The 19,263-nt window shown below is 39.6% G+C and overlaps 1 protein-coding gene across 2 annotated transcripts in view; it reads left to right on the top strand.

Annotated features, from left to right (window-relative positions):
• piezo1 (piezo type mechanosensitive ion channel component 1 (Er blood group)) overlaps nucleotides 1–19,263 on the top strand; it is a 58,043-nt gene that overhangs the window by 21,670 nt on the left and 17,110 nt on the right. For both annotated transcript variants that reach the window (XM_079481590.1, XM_079481589.1), the window contains exons 3-23: nucleotides 1,993–2,115; nucleotides 2,775–2,817; nucleotides 3,257–3,410; nucleotides 7,585–7,768; nucleotides 7,948–8,161; nucleotides 8,340–8,514; nucleotides 9,345–9,452; nucleotides 9,536–9,626; nucleotides 9,755–9,849; nucleotides 11,328–11,588; nucleotides 11,920–12,025; nucleotides 12,236–12,417; nucleotides 12,496–12,644; nucleotides 14,810–14,968; nucleotides 15,159–15,265; nucleotides 16,071–16,234; nucleotides 16,358–16,534; nucleotides 17,342–17,467; nucleotides 18,007–18,207; nucleotides 18,313–18,517; nucleotides 18,641–18,745. In XM_079481590.1, the coding sequence (XP_079337716.1) occupies nucleotides 1,993–2,115; nucleotides 2,775–2,817; nucleotides 3,257–3,410; nucleotides 7,585–7,768; nucleotides 7,948–8,161; nucleotides 8,340–8,514; nucleotides 9,345–9,452; nucleotides 9,536–9,626; nucleotides 9,755–9,849; nucleotides 11,328–11,588; nucleotides 11,920–12,025; nucleotides 12,236–12,417; nucleotides 12,496–12,644; nucleotides 14,810–14,968; nucleotides 15,159–15,265; nucleotides 16,071–16,234; nucleotides 16,358–16,534; nucleotides 17,342–17,467; nucleotides 18,007–18,207; nucleotides 18,313–18,517; nucleotides 18,641–18,745 (3,129 nt within the window). The remainder of the gene's footprint in view (nucleotides 1–1,992; nucleotides 2,116–2,774; nucleotides 2,818–3,256; nucleotides 3,411–7,584; nucleotides 7,769–7,947; nucleotides 8,162–8,339; nucleotides 8,515–9,344; nucleotides 9,453–9,535; nucleotides 9,627–9,754; nucleotides 9,850–11,327; nucleotides 11,589–11,919; nucleotides 12,026–12,235; nucleotides 12,418–12,495; nucleotides 12,645–14,809; nucleotides 14,969–15,158; nucleotides 15,266–16,070; nucleotides 16,235–16,357; nucleotides 16,535–17,341; nucleotides 17,468–18,006; nucleotides 18,208–18,312; nucleotides 18,518–18,640; nucleotides 18,746–19,263) is intronic.

The raw sequence follows: 19,263 nt of genomic DNA, 5'->3' as shown, positions 1-19,263 counted from the left end.
ACTTCATGTGATCGGACTCTTCGTGTCATGAACTCTAGTCAAATACGTTTTTATACTCAAAATTTAGATTGTTACGTAGTATGAAAGCGGAATAGTTAAGTTTTCTATTGATGTTAGGATATGACAATGTCTGGCAGAGATACAACCGTTTAAAACTGGAATCTGAGACTGCCAAAAAATCGAATATTGAGAAAATCGCCTTTAGAAAAGTTAGAGGCGCTGTAGCAGGCCATCCACTCACAAAAATAAAGGTTTTATATATTTACGGTAGGAAATGTACAACACATCTTCATGGAACATGATCTTTACTTCATTTCCTTTTTGCCATTAAATAAAAATAGATCATCAATTGACCTATACAATGTATTTTGTATCTCCGTGCTACTTCAGATGGTTTTGTGATCACTGAAACGCACCGTAATTGACAAATTTCCAAGACTACACTGTGAAAACAATTTCCAGCAAATGAATAAAAACTGAAAACTTATTCAAGTGATTTGTAGATGAAATTTCACCCCAAATTCTTTCTTTTTCTTTATTATTCAATAAGTTGTTTATTATCTTTTAAACACAAATTAAGCAACATTTAGTGACGTCTTCAAACGAAATCATGTGCCAGTTTAATTTATTACATTTACGGATGTTTAGATTCGATTTAGATATCTATTTTTTGCTTGATAGGATGGAAAGCAGTAAGATTTTATCATGCTTCGTTTGTTTGCATTTGTTTGTTTGTTTGTTTGACTCGTGAAACTCTCAATGTGGAACTCGTTCTCAAATGTGCCGTTTTACTGATGGTATAAACAGAATTTCCAGGATATCATTAACGTTTATGGCTTTAAATTGGTCCCCTGGTTGAAACTGAGAGCTTATTGTCTTTGTGTTTATGCAGTCTGTACAAGACTAGATTTTAAAGCTGAAAAATACAGAATTTAATCTACATTGTGATTATAGTGTACTGTCTGACATGCCAAAACAAACATCATGTTTAACCGCTGGATAAGTTGACTGAAACATGTCTTTGCTCTCTTATGACGGCTGTTATTCTTTTCACAGAGATGACCCTGATCTCTTATGGGGTGCGTGTGTTCATTTCAGGAGCCCCAATTCCTGTTAAAACGAATACATTTGCACATTTACTTTGGTGGAAAATTTCGCAACGGCCCACAGGTTTCTCTCAGGAAGCTGATCTGCGGCCAGCAAAAATGCCCTTTCATTGCTCTGTCACTTAAACTCGAATACATCTTGACAGAAACATTTGAGCCCCCGATCGCACATATACATGAAACTGACAGGCAGGTTGTATTAGACAGAACTGCTTGACTCATGTAAAAGCGCTGTAAACCCTCAGCCAGTCTTATAAAACCTTCACTTTTACAGAGTGCATTAAGCAGCGGTGCTTTTCCAACGGGGTCTATATCAGGGGTATTCGAGTTCCGAGAGGTCCGGTCTTTATATTTTCTTCCAAGCGGAGGTCCGGACAATACGTGTTTTGATAATTAATAAGTATGTCATCAATTTATCACACTTGGATGTATATACTGTAAAGTCTTTCACAGAAGTGAGTACACACCTGGTGAACACACGTCGTGCGCATGATACGACCCCAAACACACCTCCATCCTCTTTTCAGTTTATGCTTCTTATGAAAGTTTTCCTATAACTATGTGTAGACGTACGCTTTCTAAATGTTCAATCTTTCCCGTCAAGTATGATGATAATGAATGAAAGAAAACGTGACCATTTGAGGAATGTGCACGAGTACTCGGACGCGACAACGACGATCGATCGATGATGAAAACAAGGATCATTTGTGTCTATAAATACATCTTAAAAATACAATTGTGTCATAGTTTTGCTTCCAGTATTTCATAATACTGCTAGAATAGCAACATACTAATGTCAAACTCTGTTGGAAATGGTTCATGGTGTTTTTTGCTGTGACAGTCTATCATATCTATTTTTGATTGTATTTCTCTTTGTGTTTTACAGGACACACTGGACATTACATCAATGCTCTGTTTTGCACCAGTCTGATCTTTGTCTTAGCGCACGTCTGTCTTCAGATCTGTCTCTATACCGTCCCCGGCCTCGACGACGCGCTCGGACACAACTGTGAGTCCATCTTACTGGTCAACGAATCACGACGGCAAAAACAACTTGTGTAGTAATGAACATTTAGATTTCACAATGAACTGAACATTACTTCATTTTAAATTAAAGAACAAGAAATCAATGTTTATGTTCGTAAATCATCCTTTTTAAGGCCTAAACCACAACAGTGCCTTTATACATAGCCTTCGGTGTACGAAACTACCGTACGACAACAAGATATGATGTAATGCACTTGGGATTTCGTTTTTAATACATAGATGATTTAAAATGCATCCAATGTCCAAACTTTGCTGACTTTGATTGACCCAACCTTTGATATCGTCAGTTTACTTTCATGATATAATATCTAAGCATTTAAAACCGCCAGAATAATCAGCCTCACTTTATGTTCGTTTGGGGTTTGGACATCGTCCATCGTCGAAAGCAGAACTTCCACACACCTACTGGAAGTCTGACCCGAGACCCGCGCAGGACTCGCAACCTTTGGCCGACTCGGTTTAGTGTCGACAAGTGGAAATGTTTGGGCTTTGCTTTGCAAGGGTACTTGCGGTGGACTCCTCTTTTATGATCTTCTCGACCGTGTCCAGCACTTAGATCTGTGACTCACTTTACTCTGATGATACAAACCCTCCTCTCTCTCTTTATCTCTCTCTGTGTAGGCAGCACATGGGAGACTCTATCGAGTCACATCGGCGTGTCCAGGTATGTAGAGAATGTTGAGAATGAATGAGGAGTCTATATATGAAAGGTGTCACATTGACCCCTTTAAAAATGAACAGATCACAATGTTCAGGTTGTCGAGGTCATATACTGGATACTTGGCCCTTTTCTCAGATGTGGTGCAAATGCGTTTCCTATTGCATTTGCTTAAAAATAACTAATAAATAAACATATATAATACATGAACTCATGACATCCGTTACTGATATTCAATGTATTCTGTATTTATAGTCTGTAAGTAACTTTGGGTTTTAGAAAGGCGATATATAAATATTATTTTAATATAGTTATTTAATATTCTTTACAAATGTTTTTGTGTTGACTTCATAATTGAATTACACCCTACAGTCTCTTTGTAAAGTGTCACAGTTTGATTTACGAGAGCAGGTTGATCAGGTGTGTTGTGATGTTGCCCCTGCAGGCTGCCCCTGGAAGACCCCTGGGGTGTGGTGTGGCTCCTGACCCCCGATCTCGGCATCTTTCTGGTCTCATTGGTCACTTTGATATTGTGCTGTCGTCTTCTGAAGAAGAGGGATGAAGGCTCTGTACCTCAGATGTCTGCTCTTCTACTGGAGGTGAGCTCGAGAAACCTTCGGTTGCTGTACGAATATATAATACTGGCCAAGCCTTGGGTCACCCCATCAGGGTGATGCAAGAGTGGCAGAGAACCAGATGAACTGGTTTTGAAAGATTGACTTGAAATGTTTTAAACGGTTTTTGACGCAAATTAAAAATGTTTCAAGCCAGAATGGCTTTCGTTCTTCTGCAGAACACAGAAGAAGATATTTTATATTATGTAGGTTATATGTTGGTTTTGTGTCCACACAATAGAGGTCAATAGGGACCAACGGTTTGGTAACCAACATTCTTCAAAATATCTTCGTCTGTGTTTTGCATACTGGTTTGAAACATCACGAGTAAGTGATGACACAATTTTCATTTTGGGGTGACCTATCCCTTTAAGTCGCATTTACATTTTACACTTGAATTTATTGCATTCAAATGTATAATATCAAAGCATTTACAATTAAGCTAACAATGAATATGTTCCACTAATGTAAAAAAAACACTTTTTTATGTGTATGACTTATCTCTTATTGCTCCCCGAACTCGCTTTGAATAAAAGCGTCTGTTAAATGACTAAATGTAAATGTGAAACCTAAGAAGTTAATTTTTGTAAATTAGCTTGTGTTCGCTGTGCTATCAGACAGAGAATGTTCTGAATTCTCGTGTGCTGGTTTGTCAACATGTTCGTGTTCATCTTTTTTTCCAACGTTTAGTTTAAGGCTGTTTAAAAGCAAGCAAATGAGAAGCTCTCACGAGAACGCAGCATGTTCTGCTTTGGTTTGCAGTTTTATCCCTGAAATGTTTTCTTATTACTTTTTAAATGCAAACAGCGCTAAATGTACAGACGCACAAATGTCTACACTTAATGTTTTGCACAGACACTTTGTTGGACATCGATTTATTATTGTTGCATTGATTTTGCGATTAACCTGCTCGTATACCTCTCTTAAAACCAGTGCGGTGAGTCGTTTTATATGTTGGTCGGACGAACCCTTCCTGTCTTAAGTGTCCGGTTCTCAGCCAAAATGAAAACAATACGCATGAGACAGAAAGTGTGTCTGTATGCACACAGCGTTCTGTACATCGATGTTCGATGGACAGAAAGGCCGGTATTTGGAACGTGTCAAACATAATACAAAATGTACCGGAGCCGTTTGGCAAAAGCGATTTAACTTTCTCTCAACAGTTCACAGCACAGATTGTTTATGCCCACAAAATGTCAGTGAAATGGTGTTTAATAGGACTGAACATGGAAATATTAGGTCACGCTGAGCTGAATGAGTGTGTTTCTTGCTCAGACTGAAACTACGACGTTACGTATGAGAGATTCTGTGGAGACGCTGGCACCTAAAGTTTCAGTTTTGTTTCTAATTTTGTATGATGACGATCATAAATACTTGCTCATTTTTGGCACGGCCCAAAGACAAGTTGTGAAACTGAATTTGCATTATTGCTCAAGGCTCATATGGGACGTTATGTGAACAAAGCCTTCGACACGGCTCTCTGCATTGTTGTTTGTCGAGTGTAAATGACCCTTCACTTCGTTTAGAAAGTCAAGACCGTTATTTATAAGGGAACATCTTGTAAGCAAAAAGTCTCCTTCACTGTTCTTCACGCCATTACGTCTCACTTCTCTTTCACTCCGTGTTGTTTTGGCCCTCTGATGTTTTATGAGCTTCTCACACCCGCTTTTCTTCTTTTCCATTTCGCTCCGCGTCCTTCCAGCATTGCTCAGCGGTCCAGAGTCTGACAACTTCCTGTTGCCGTTGCCAAGGCAACAACATCAACAAACATCGGCAGGCCCACTATGTGTCATCTTAGAAAAATAGATCCTTTATAAGATCAATTAGCGACAGAGGCCCAAGTGCCGAACGAGACACGCGCTGGAATGTGCTAACAATAGAGACGCTTTCATCGCGCGTGTACTGGCATGGCGCATGCGGGAATCGGTTTTCCGGGGTTGCTGCAGACTGACATGCCTTTAAAATGTTCTGCTGCTTTTCTTTGGTGAATAATAATAATAATAAACAAAAAAACTGGTTAAAATAAACTAGAATCTGTTATTGAGCTAGTACAGAAGATCAGAAAGCATGTGTTTGATTATTGCTTCTGTTTGCTCATTCGTAAGACTGTGTGCATCAAACAAGTGACACAAACATAGATATAAATAACTAGATGCCTCATTAGCATCTGTTTCTATGGGCCGCTATACGAAAGTCCTCCGCCATATTGGAACGGTGCGAGCCGGTCTTGGGTTAATTTGTAGCTGTTGCTCGTGTTTGTTTAATTCACAGGTTAGGAGTGGAATGATTTTAGCTGTCAATCTTAAAATGATTTTATGTATGCATCTGTTATTTGGACTAGGGACCTAAGGGCTCTAAAGATCTGGCAACCTTGCCAAGCATTAGTTTCATGCCCTCCAGGACCAACATCCGGCCATCTGTTTCAACGTGTCACAGTCCAAAGTCCGTTTTGTTTTACTTAAAACATTAGAGATTGATGCCTTACTGTGCTTGTTTGTTAAGTGTTAATAGACTGACATTGGCATGTGGAATAAGGGAGGACCTTGAAAGACTTTCACGCCAGGCAGTGTTTGTCTTAAACTTCAACAGTTCCTTCTTTTATGATTCAGCTTGAATCGGGGGATATTTGGATTTCTTTCACACACAGGTGGGACTGGTTTTCAAAGTGTTGTCCTGAGACGTCCTGTCGATAAACGGATGATGTATGTGTGAATGTTAAAGCACACAGCAGCAGTTCACTTCAGGTCAAAGATTTTGTGGCCTACAAATACCTTATGATGCAAACAACCTTGTCTGGCTCTGCAGGTTTGAGCATCCATGACCATCAGGAGCGAGAGCGCACAATGTTAGCCGTGTTCACACACTCGCACAGATTTACACACACATATTTGTGCAGACATGCACACACACTCTCACTTACATAGGCTCTCACACACATGCAAAACTTTCTTCTGTTATATCGTGTAATTGTAGTGTACATATTTACTATATTTTATATTTAAAGACAATTCTATCTCCTAATCATTTCCTAATTTTCCCCATATCACTTTTAATAGTTTAAATGCATATACAGTGTATATATAAGGGCTGTCAACTTTGATGCGTTTATTTTTTTCAGACTAACACGTTAAAATATTTAACACATTAAATCCTAAATGAAAGCAAAGAGTTATGAAAATGGGAAAGAAATCTGTTGTTTCCTCATTCATTTGGAGATTAAATGTGAAATTATTCTGTTGTAAAAGTATATTTAAAAACATTACCGTTATGTGCCATTCATTCTGTGATAAATAAATGTTTAAACAATTGCGGCACTATATATATATATATATATATATATATATACGCTATATATATGCACTGTTGAAATCATTACGTGGAAAGTTAAAAGCTTGGTAAGTTTGAAAGCCATTTTGAGGGAGTCCAAAGTACCCATAGTTAAAGACACACTCATAAAACTCTATAAGCACTATAATCCATATACTGTATCTGCATGGCAATAAACTGTGTCACGGCATTACGGTTACTGTACCGTCTTATAAAGGGATGTGGATTTACATCATAGACTATACGGCTTTCAGGATCATTACTTAAATGGATTCTTAATTGAAACCGTTGCAAAGGTTTACACTAAAGTTACTAAAGTCTTTCAAGTGTACCTCACTTGATTTAAGAGAGATCCATCACGCTTGACAGTTTACCATAGGAGGGCATCATATTGAGATTGACTATATGTATATACATGTACGACCATTCAAAGTTCAGTTAATGTATTGTGGTCATTCCAGTCGACTGTCTGTTGAATTTCAACTAAATCAAAATCACAAGTGACCTAAAGTCATCCAACAGCGATGTGAAAGACTGACAGCATGAAAACTGTGATACAAATCCAGATTATTACATAAAAAATTATTTTCCTAAATACATCTAGAAATATGTCTGTTGTATTGCTTGAATGTGCATATGAACTTTGCTTTTCACCTTTGCTTTTTTTTACTTTTCATTTTCTGCAAATAAGTGCAAATAGAAACATTATTCGGGAAACAATACATTTATGAAGTGGTCTCTAAATGTTTCTCTTAACTGGTTTATCCACAGGTGGAGTCAGATTTGAGGCGGGCATCTCACAACCCTGTTTCTCTTGTGTCTGTTGTTCTAGGAGGATGAAACCGAAGATGAAATTGAGGATGAGAGAACGATGTCCTGCAGTGAGACCGAGGACGAGGAGGGTCTTTTATCCAGCACTGGAGCTGCGCAGTTAGCCGCTCGGCTGCGTGCCACGGCTCAGCGATTCCTCAGAAACATGGGCCGCGTGATGGCCGTCACACTGCTGGCGCTCGCCGGTAAGACAACACCCACTGAACGTGCAACAAAATACACATGTATTTGTGTATGTATTTGAGATTTAGTTAGGATCCTAAATGCTATGTGGCATATGAAATCAGGTTTGCGTAGCATTCACGTACTTGCGTAGAGCCGGTTATGTGGTCAGATCATGACATGTTGGCTTTGTGTTTTGCAGGTATCACCTTGCCGTCCGCCTTCTCTGCCTTTTACTTCATGCTCTTCATCGGCGTGTGCACGTGGTGGGCCTGTCACCTGCCCATCAGTCATCTGGGCTTTAACACGCTGTGTGTGATGGTGGCCTTCTTCACAGGTGGACACCTGGTGTGTCTTTACCTGTATCAGAGCTCACCTGCGCAGGACATGTTCTCCCCGACGGGTCTGTGGGCCAGGTAATGATCAGACATGTTCACCGGTCTCTTCGCGTTTAGCAGAAGTCGCTGGATTTTGATGTGAACAGTAGCTCAATAGATGCAAGCATAATTTTATCGCCTTGCTGTTGTCACATGTCTGTCACATTGAGGTTAAATAACAATTCAGCCCATTCATGTTTCCTGTGTTTTCCTGCAGGTTGTTTGGTCTGAAGGACATAGTCAGACCTGGAAACTGCTCATCGTTTGGCGTCACGCTCAACGCGGATCACGACTGGCCGGTGTACGTCAATCCAGGCATTCTTCTGCTTCTCTACATCTCTGTGACCGTTGTGCTGAAAATCAACAGTTACAGTCAATCCCACGAAAACAAGGTGCTTTAACACAAAAATCCCAGATCGTTTATTTTCTTACATTTCTTACTTTTGTCAGTACAATCATTTATACAGAAGATATATTTACATAAGCTGAAAAATGCTGCAAGATATTAAACCGTGAAATATATCGAAATGTTGTGATGTAGAGGACTGCATTGGGATTGGGATCCAGAGGGACCCGATGCAAATCTCGCGGGAGTGGGCGGGTTTACGTTTGCGGGGGCAGGACTGGGCGGGTAAAACAAATAGTGCGGGTCCAACGAATTATAGCCGCCAGTAAGGATGGAGCCGGTAAACGAAATAGAGAGGAAGATCAAAGCGGGGATTTACTGCATAAAACAGAAGCGAGGCAGATTTCTTTATTGTTACTGACAAACGTAATAAAGAATTAGAATCCGTTAGTTGCAATAAATGTGCAAAGTGTTAATATACAACGGACACAAATCTGGCACCTCTGGGTTGAGGCGACGTACCTGCTCGATTATACCCGGTCAAAGTAAGCTCTACTTTAAAGATAAAGCACTTCTCCCCGCATGTGTTAAGCAAGATACTACAGAGAAATGCGTTGAAATTTGCTGTAAAGACATTCGGCCAAACGACTTCGTTGCCGGGAAAGCCTTTGTTGACATAGTTCAACATTTCATTAATGAAACACTAAATATGGCGGTTACAGATGTTAAAGATGTCTACAAATACAGGTTTATATATATATATATAGTGTTTGGTGAGGAGCGGTGTACAAGCTGTTATTTATAGAAAATAGATCAATAACATCTTCCATACCGTTTGCGTGTGTTAAGTGATGTTATGTGTTTATATGTGTTGAGACCTGTGAGGGTGGAGCAGGAGTCAAAGTAGATCAGATTGAGGCGGGAGAGGTGGTGGAGCTCAAGCGCTGGGACTCGAGAAGAGAAAGTTTTGAAGATGACACACAGGTAAGATTAAAGATCTCAATCATCGTCTTCAAGGCATCACTGTTTGGCCTAAAACAACCATGTTTGATGTTTGTTTGTTTTAGCAAATGCTTCTGACCTCAGGAGAATCTCCTCTATCTGAGTCACTCGCATGTAGAGAACCTGTGACCAATGGATCAAGCCGACCTGACATTGGTAGGGAGAAAGAATCCTTTATTTTCTTTTTATTATCCTTTTGCACAAGGAGTTTTATGAGTATGCATACTCAGCCCCACCCCAAATATCTAAATTCCTTGTAAAAATGTTTGTGTGTGTTGGTACAGCAGTCAATGGAGAGGCTGAGGGTGATAATCCTCTTCGTATGGTGGGCCGACTGATTTTACAACAGAGTTACATCTGTGCCCTCATCGCAATGATGGTAAAACAAACGTTCTCTATCTTTAATATCACATTTTTTTATTCCACAATAAAACCCACTTTTATCATAACCTGGTTTTAACAAAGCATATCATGAGCACAGAAATACTTTTTTGTGGCACATTTGGATAATGAAGAGAAATGCGATAACGTTCTAAATTGTGCAAAAAAATACAAATTGTCACGTTAATACTTTATATTATATTAAATACAACACAGTTATGTAACAAAAATACATGTTTCGTTAACGTGGAGAATTATTACAATTTATAAAACCAAATGTGACCCTGGACCAGTCTTAAATAGCACAGGATTATTGCGGCAAAAGCTAACAATACATTCAGGGCTGTATGCTACGGAAAAATCGGTCTGTGCTACGAATCAATTTGATAGTGTAGCACGCGTGCGATACAGTTTGGCAGGTACAGAGCCGCATGTTTGTGTGAAGTGCGTTTGTCGTTGTTTGAGGTTAACTACTTGCACACCACTATTTATTTTAATTTGTTTTAGTTTTTTGCAATTAAATGTTAATCTTGAGTACTTACAGAATAGTATCGCACCCTTCAAATATCCGCAGAGTCTTTCGTTTGATCACATTTGTAAAAGACAGATACAGCTGTACGACCTGTGCTAAGTGCAAAAAAAGATAACAAACAGCCCTGACATTGTATGGGTCACCGTTATAGATTTCTCCACAAAAATCATTAGGATATTAATTAAAGGTCACGTTCTGTGAAGATATTTTGTAAATTTCCTTTATTTTTGTGAGTGGATGAGGCAAACCGCTAACAAAAATGTCCGGAAACACTTCTAAAAACATCGCTCGCTGCTGTCCGCTCTTTAGGAATTACCCACTCAAGTTTGGTATCTATATAAAGCTTAGAATTTCAGCTTTCGTGTGCATCTACTCTCCACAACGTCATCACAGCGGTAAGCCAGTAAAAAGTTTGTATTAACACCTATCGTACTATTGCTCTTTTATGACATATCGTTTATTGATTCCTGAACTTTTTGTAAGTCGCTTTGGATAAAAGCGTCTGCTAAATGACTAAATGTAAAAGCGTTAAGACAAACCTTTGTTTTCTTAACAACGTTCTGCTACAGCGCCTCTGATGGACAACAAAGGCAATTTTCTCAGTTCTTTGATATTTTGCCCCCTCATATTTGAATGTTTTAAATAGTTGTATCTCCGTCAAATATTGTCCTATCCTAACAAACCATATATTAATGGAAAGCTTATTTATTTAGCTGATGTATAAATCTCAATTTCGGAAAGAATTTAACGATAAGACTGGTTTTGTCGTCCAGGGTCACAAATGTGAAACCATTTGCAAACCACTGGATATGCACATTTGCAATATTTCCGATATATTAAATTTGATCTGTTATCTGAAGTTATATACAGGATAATTATTATTCCATCCACTGAATGGGTATTTCCTACCCAAGCAATTTGTGTTAATTAGCATATCTGTACAGGTGTGGAGTATAACGTATCACAGCTGGCTGACGTTTGTGTTGCTGCTGTGGTCGTGTGTGATCTGGATGCTGCGTGCCCGTCAGCGCTTCGCTGCTCTCTGCTCTCCCTTCATTCTGCTGTATGGACTCGCTCTCTGCTGCCTCCAGTACGTCTGGGCCATGGATCTCGAGACGGAACTGCCCCAACACATCGGCACCATGAGCCTGCGACAGCTGGGTCTGGACCGGGCACAGTACCCCTGTCTGCGACTAGGAGCCATGGTGAGGACACGACACGCGGTCGAATATATATTTTCCATGCTAATCTGGTTTGTTCTAGCTGCTTTCTGTTATGTTGCGCCATCGTGTTGCGTCTGGTTATGACTCGTGTAAATGCAAAACAGAAAGCAGAGATTGGTGCTTAATAAGAAGGGTTCAGCAATAAACCTTCCAGAGGATGCTAAGGAGTTTCTTGAGAAATGTTGATAGCAAAAATATGTTATCACATGTTAAATCCTAACACAATCACACGATCGGTCATCGTTCTCATGAAGTTACTCAATACAGTGTGGGAAAGTGTCAATAGCGAGTCATTTTCTCTCTCCCTCCCCAGCTGCTGTTCACGTTGACATTTTGGCTTCTTCTGAGACAGTCGGTGAAAGACACTTTCAGCAGGAGGAAGAGATCAAACGTCCCGCTGCAGGAGGTCACCACTGGAGGTGCAGCACACCTGAACTCATTCATTTCAAGAACTGTGTTGCCTTTTGGCAAATATGTCTCTGTGTCCTGTGTTTATTAGCATCAGTTTTTAAAAACCCAAATCAGTTCAAATGCTCTTCATGATCTGAAGTGTGACGCCAAAGTGGCCGCTCGTATGGCCAAGAACCGGATGAGCCAATCGAGTTACACTTTCTGGTTTTGTCTTCCAGGAGGTTCCGGGCGTAATGAGTCCATTCTGAAGGTGCTGGGAGGGCTGGTGATGAGTCTCTATGCCAAATACTGGATCTACGTGTGTGGGGGAATGTTCATCATGGTCAGCTTCGCTGGAAAACTCGTGGCTTACAAGATCGTCTACATGCTGCTGTTTCTGCTCTGCTTGTGTCTCTATCAGGTAGTCTTGTCGTCTTCAGCTTCATACAGATGTTCTTTACAGGGATCTGAACGAAAGGTGTTGTGTTTCTCTCTTTAGGTGTATTACTCTCTGTGGAGGAGGTTACTGAAGCCTTTCTGGTGGATGGTGGTGGCCTACACTATGGTGGTGCTCATTGTTATCTACACCTTCCAGTTTGAGGACTTTCCTGGCTATTGGAAAAACTTCACAGGATTCACGGAACATCAGTATGTCCAGCACCAAACCACTTTTCAAATCTACAAAAAATCAATTGTTTACAAGAAATAATATACTGATGGATTTTTTTATATCTACTCACCTGTTGGATGTTTTAAAAATGTTTAGCTTAGTTTCAAAAAGTCTTCAATCTGGAACAAAATAAATTAAACAGAATAAAATCGTTACATTATTATTATTATTTTTTAAATAATATATATTTACCAAAACATATAAATGATGAATAGGAGTAATTTTATTTAAAGTAATTTAAATGAATAGTCTTTTTTGTCTTTTATAATTTATATTTAACAATACATCATATTTATCAATAATAAATAACAGATAATCGCTCAAACACAATACAAATTACAATAATAATTAATGTTATTTATTTCGCTTTATTATCATTTATCTAATAAGTAGGAAATATACATATATATTATTTATATGGGTGTGACGAGAACACAATATTCTCATGCAATTGGCATGATGGAGTGCTGGGCTCATAATCGCAACCATTTTAGTCGCATATGCTCCCTAAATTTAACCTGTACAACCTCAAAATATGTCTTTGTGGTGCGACCTGTTTTCATTACTGGACAGAACACGCTAATAACTGCACAAATTATGTGCGTGGCGTGACCTACAGAACACCTGTCATTCATATAGACACTTGATTTTCCATCCCGCTGCGTTACTTTCCCACTGTTTCTCTATGTAAACCCGCGGTAAACGGATGGGTTTCAATCTTCACGTGCGTCTCTTGTGTCTGCAGCACCTCGCACATTCAATCGATGACGTCATTGATAGGTTGAACTCCGCCTCCACAGAAGAATATCAACGACTACTTCTCTAGCCCCGCCCACTGGTTCGCGAATGACTTAAGCCATGTACACACTCCCGCCCTTGTGATGTTGATTGACAAACTGGTAACCATAGCGATATATTTTTCGGCTAAAGGCTCGTTTCGTCTGTCAGTTTAAACCAAACCCCTGATATGCGCTGTGTTGTGTTTATGCTTGAACGGCTGCATCATATATCGCTCTTTTGCTGTGTTGCCATGTTCGTTATTAATAAGCGCTTTTAATGCGCTTATTAAAAAGCCTCGGCACTTAGGTCTTAATAATTGGTCAGTTGCAGATTTTGAGATTTTTTGCTCGTATAAAATATATAAACAATTAGCATTTCAAAGGTCCAGTGATAGAAATGCAATATAATATACACAGCTATGTCTTCAGAGGTGCTTACACAATGAAGCGTTATGTTTTTATTACCTTAGAATTACAACCAAGTTTACAAAAGGCTCCGATTAAGCACGTAGCTTGTCAAACAGACACACAGACATGTACGTCACACGGCCTTCTGGATCTTAGCATTGGGCATTTAGCATTTATTTCCCATATATTCATATACCGAGCGTTTCTTGAGCTGGCCTTAAAACAAGGGTAGAAAATAGCCTTTTACTTATTGATTTGGCTGTTTTTGAATGTAAACACCATGTGAACGTCACCTTTAACTGTTTCTCTGAAGGCGATATTTGGGTTCAGTCAGTGGAGGAGGGAGGATTGACAGTGGATATGATCTCTAGCACTATGCAAAATCAATCTTAACTAAATGCTGCACCTGTTAAAAAGCATCGTTTTTATGTCGGTTGGGTATGTGACAACATTTTTCAGTGTTGACATATTCTGCATGATATGATTTATTAATAATTATAAGTTTAATTTGTTTCATAAAGTACAAAATTTTTAGCATTTTGTGTTTTTAAGGCGAATAAAATACTTTTTCGCCTGTATATTTCACCATTGAAGATTTCTTAAAAAAAGTCAAAGATCTCGTGAACTCAGTCTCGTGGGATAGGTGTCTCGTAACACCCCTAATTATTTATTATATCTGTCAAATAGGACAATCTCTGGCCATCTCTGTTGAAATTTTACATACTTATCTTTATTGAGCGTTACAGAAAATTGTGATTTGTGTGTTGAATAACATTAAACAAAAATTTACAGTGATTTGATTTGCAGTTTAAATTATAAATCATTATTATAAGCCTAATGTTGTATGGCGATAGTTGTCAGTTTTGTATGTACTTGTGTAGTTTTTATTTAATATTATCATTAATAAAAATGAAAGGTATTCAGGGAAAACTGTCTGTGTTTTTCTTTTCCTGCAGGTTGTCTGATATTGGACTGGAGACGTTTAAACTCTCTGAGCTCTTCAGCAGTATTTTAATTCCAGGCTTCTTTCTGCTGGCCTGTATTTTACAGCTACATTATTTCCATAAACCCTTCATGAAGATCACAGATCTGGAGCACGTCAACCCCCTGCACAGGCATGAACACACATGCATTCCATCCTACAGACATTTACAATCATTTCACATCAAAACACTTAAAGGATTAAACAATGTTTCAGTTGTCGTCTCAAAATAAAGGTCGAGAAGCATCAGATATTCCAAGAGATATTTTCTATTGAAGTTTATATGATTATCTGTGACAGTGGTGTTGTTGATCGTCCCATAGAAAGAGTGGAAGAGACAATCCAGATCTGGTTCAGTCCACAGAGGAAGAGACACTTGAGGAGGAAGATCTCAACACTGAGCAGGATGATGATCCATCAGAGGCGGACGGTGAGGATGACCAATGCTGTTTTATGAACTCTTATGAATAAATCTGAGATAAGAAAGGTTGGTTAAGGTGCACTGTATAAAAAGCTTACGGAAAATTATTGGTATGTATTAGGTTTAATTTAATACACGGTAGGGATTGCACGAACTAGTCGACTAGTCGACATTAATGCTCTGGCGGGACATTTATAGCTTGATGCCGACTAGTCGCGGGTCATGTGATTTTTTTCACACTGTGCCTTTAAGACGACGGCTGACTGCTAATAGCTGTTATAGTGCGCTTGCTTCTACATGCAGTAAACGTTGACGCGACTTCAATCACATAATAGTCGACCTCAAAAAATCGGAGGTCGTTCAACTACAGCTGTTAGCAGTCAGCTGTCGTCTTAAAGGCACAGTGTCAAATACATCACATGACCCGCGACTAGTCGACAGATCCTCTCCATAGGGGTTGAAAGACCTCCGATTTTTTGAGGTCGACTATTATGTGACATATATATATATATATATATTTGACATATTATGACAATAATGCTAGATGACATATCTTTGTAAGCTAACCCGGAAGTAAGCGCGGCGCCGGTTCCCTAGAGCGAAGCCTTTTGCATTTTTCCCAAAGACTTTTGGAAGATCGCAAAAACTAAGCTCCGTGATTAATGTTTATGATGTTTACACGTTCAAGATCATTTTTACAGACTGCATGTCCTGTCTTGGCTCGAAGTTGATAGGGAATGATTTTCTTCGTGGAAGGTTTTAATTTGTCACAAATTTGACTTTATTGACATGTCTGTTCTCGCTTCATTCTCAGAGGTGATTCCCAGTAAGTGGGGTCTGGTGATGGACAGACTGATCGTGCTGTCCAGAAAGTTCTCCGACACGCTGACCCACGTTCAGAGTTTCATTTGGAGAGTTCTGGAGTTTCACATCGTGAAAATCGTGGCGTTTTTCGTGGTGTGGGTGGCACTGCTGGAGGTCTGCACACGCTTGATGTTATGCTGATGTTATTTCACATGCTTCTCTGCACTCCATCTGTTTCTGTCTTTAATGTTACGAGGTGCTAATGTGTCTCCTCTGGTTTTCATCTTTCACTCGCAGCCGACTGCAATGAATCTGGTGCTGGTGGTTTTATGGAGCTTCGCTATGCCGTACGCCCGTTTCAGACCCATGGCCTCTTGTCTCTCCACCGTCTGGGTTTGTGTCATCATCGTCTGCAAGATGCTGTATCAGCTCAGCGTGGTCAACACTGCAGAATACTCCAACAACTGCACCAGGGTGAGACGGGGAACCCAAACACATACCCGAAATACCACAAAGTTCCATTTAAACCGGTTGTGTGATCATGTTTACTTCTGTATTCTGAAGCATTTCCAAGTGTAACGGAACTTCGAATGAGAAAAATGTGGCCGTGGTTTGTTTTTTATCTCCTGCGATTTGATTGGATGTATAAAAACCTCCATTGCATTTTGAAATGGAACTGGGAGCTCCGCCCAAGCCGTCTAACAAACGTCATTTAGGTTGTATAGTCACTAAAGGGCCGAAGTGCATTTTCAGATTTCAACTGAAGATTATGAGGGCACATGAATTGAGAATGACCCAACGCTGCAATATTTCAAGCAAAAAATAGGAATTGCTGTTTTAAATGACACCGGGACCAAAAAGTTCACCACACAAAAATCTTACGGATGGTTGAGAAGAATTATTTTACTACTATTAATATTATTCTCAACATTCAGACGTTTCTTGCGTTTAGCACTTCCGGTTATATCGTCAGAAAGTTTTTTTGAAAGTTTTTTAGTTGAAATGCTTGAAATAAAGGTCTGTGGTTGAAACAAACCAGTAATACCTCACTTGTAATTTTGTGAGGCATTTATGGGTCTTGAAAAAGGTGAGGTTCCCATGTGAATTCCCATTTCTGACCTTTTCAGGAGTTCGCTCACATTCATATCGCAACGATCATGCTCAATTAATCGTGGGAAGCATAAATAAATTAAAATACAATTAATCCTGCAGGCCTGAACGATATTTACCGTTTCACGTCATTCGGTCGCTATAAGGTTGATCTTTGTCTCCGTATTATAGCCATTGGTGAATGAGACGAGTCTGGAGCCGGAAGAAGTGTTGAACTCCACACTGTACAAAGCACCTGTGGATCCAGCCGCATGGTTTGGCGTTAGAAAAGATGCTACTGTACTCGGTTACAGCAAGGTGAGATTCACACATTAGGTTTGTTCAGATGGTGTTAAACTTTGAAATGAAAATGCCATGATGATTCACTCACCCACATGTCATACTAGCCGTCCGTGTGTTTATTTCTTCTGTCGAAAACAAATTGAGGCTAATGAGGAAAGCTTTCCAATGTTCTTATCCATATAATGGACTTATTTGGATAAGGTTCAAATATCAGTTTCATCGCAGCTTCAAAAGACTCTGAACAACACCATCTCTGCTTATCCCAGTGAAATACGTTAAGCTATGAATGCCGATAAACTCGAAAAACGCTGGCGATAAGTGCGTGCGATTATCATCCGGTCGTGTACAATCTTGTAATCATCGGCTGATGTTGTGTAGAGCCTGATATTTGGACCTTAACCAACAGCCCCCCGTTGAAGTCCATTATATGGAGAAGAACCCTTAAATGAAATGTAAATTTTATAGTGAACTATTCCTTTAAATAGAAATGACCGTTGAACCTGTCCAAAAAGACTGCAATTCAATGTAGTGGGATTCCTGTGCTGTTCCGTTAGGATCATCTGCTGGTCCTGATGCTGCTGGTGTTCGAGGCAACGGTGTACAGACATCAGATTCATCACTACAGACAGAAACAGCGCTCACCTCCCACCATACCAGCCATCCTTCCCAAGGCCACCCGAGACACGCTGGACCAGAGTCTCCTGCACTGTGTCAAATACCTGCTCAACTACAGCTTCTACAAGTTTGGTCTGGAAGTATGTGTTCCATCAATCCCGCTCAGAAATCCTAAAGTAATAATGTTGTAAAATCTGTTCGAGAGGACAGCACAAACTAATGAAAATCTGCATTATCACCTCTAGATTTGCTTCCTCATGACAGTGAATGTTATCGGCCAGCGTATGAACTTCCTGGTCATTATTCACGGATGCTGGTTGGTGGCCATCATGGTGAGGCGGCGCAGAGAAGCTATTGCCAAGATCTGGTCCAAGTACTGTCTCTTTCTGGCTGTTTTCATGATCTATCAGTACGTCCTGTGTGTGGGCATCCCTGCTGCGCTCTGTATAGGTGCGAGGACCTGAATATCATCATTTCAATATATACTTATCTCTACGTACCTTTAAAAAAATTCACACCTAGGTGAAAGAAACCTGAATAGTTTTTAACGTATCCTTTCCCATGTGACTGTAGATTATCCCTGGAGATGGAGGACCAGTGTGACCATCCACTCGGCTCTTGTCAAATGGATTTACTTACCTGACTTCTACACCATCCCCAATTCTAAGAACCTCATCTGTAAGTGACTTCATCATCACCACAACAACCTTAGGAATATTAATATCATCGCCAACTTGTTACCCAACTGTCAGTCGGTTGTTTTATTTTTGTTTGTTTATATGAAATGTTCAGATTGGAAGGTATGTTTCGGCCATCTTTCTTTATAATATAAGCCGCTTGGTTTGATTTGTTCTCTGATTCAAGTCTGAAAGTAGTTTGTTTTTTTAAAAGGCCGCTAATCCAGGTGTTTGCTGCAATTTGAAAATAGTCAGTGGTATCCCCAAAACGTGTCTGTGAAGTTTCAGCTCAAAATACACCACATATCTTTCATTATAATATGTTGAACGTGGTCATTTGTTGCTGCAATTGAAAACGCGCAGTTTTTGTGTGTGTCTTTTTAAATGCAAATGAGCTTCTGCTCTCCTCCCCGTATGCAAAATGGGGGTAGAGCGCTTACACATGTGCTTTGGATGACATCAAGACAAGCAATATGGCGGAAAGCGCAATTACCAACCAAAACCATACATTAACTGCAA

Source organism: Barbatula barbatula (assembly GCF_947034865.1).
Source record: "Barbatula barbatula genome assembly, chromosome: 1".
NCBI lineage: Eukaryota > Metazoa > Chordata > Actinopteri > Cypriniformes > Nemacheilidae > Barbatula > Barbatula barbatula.
This window is presented reverse-complemented; position numbering and strand designations above follow the sequence as displayed.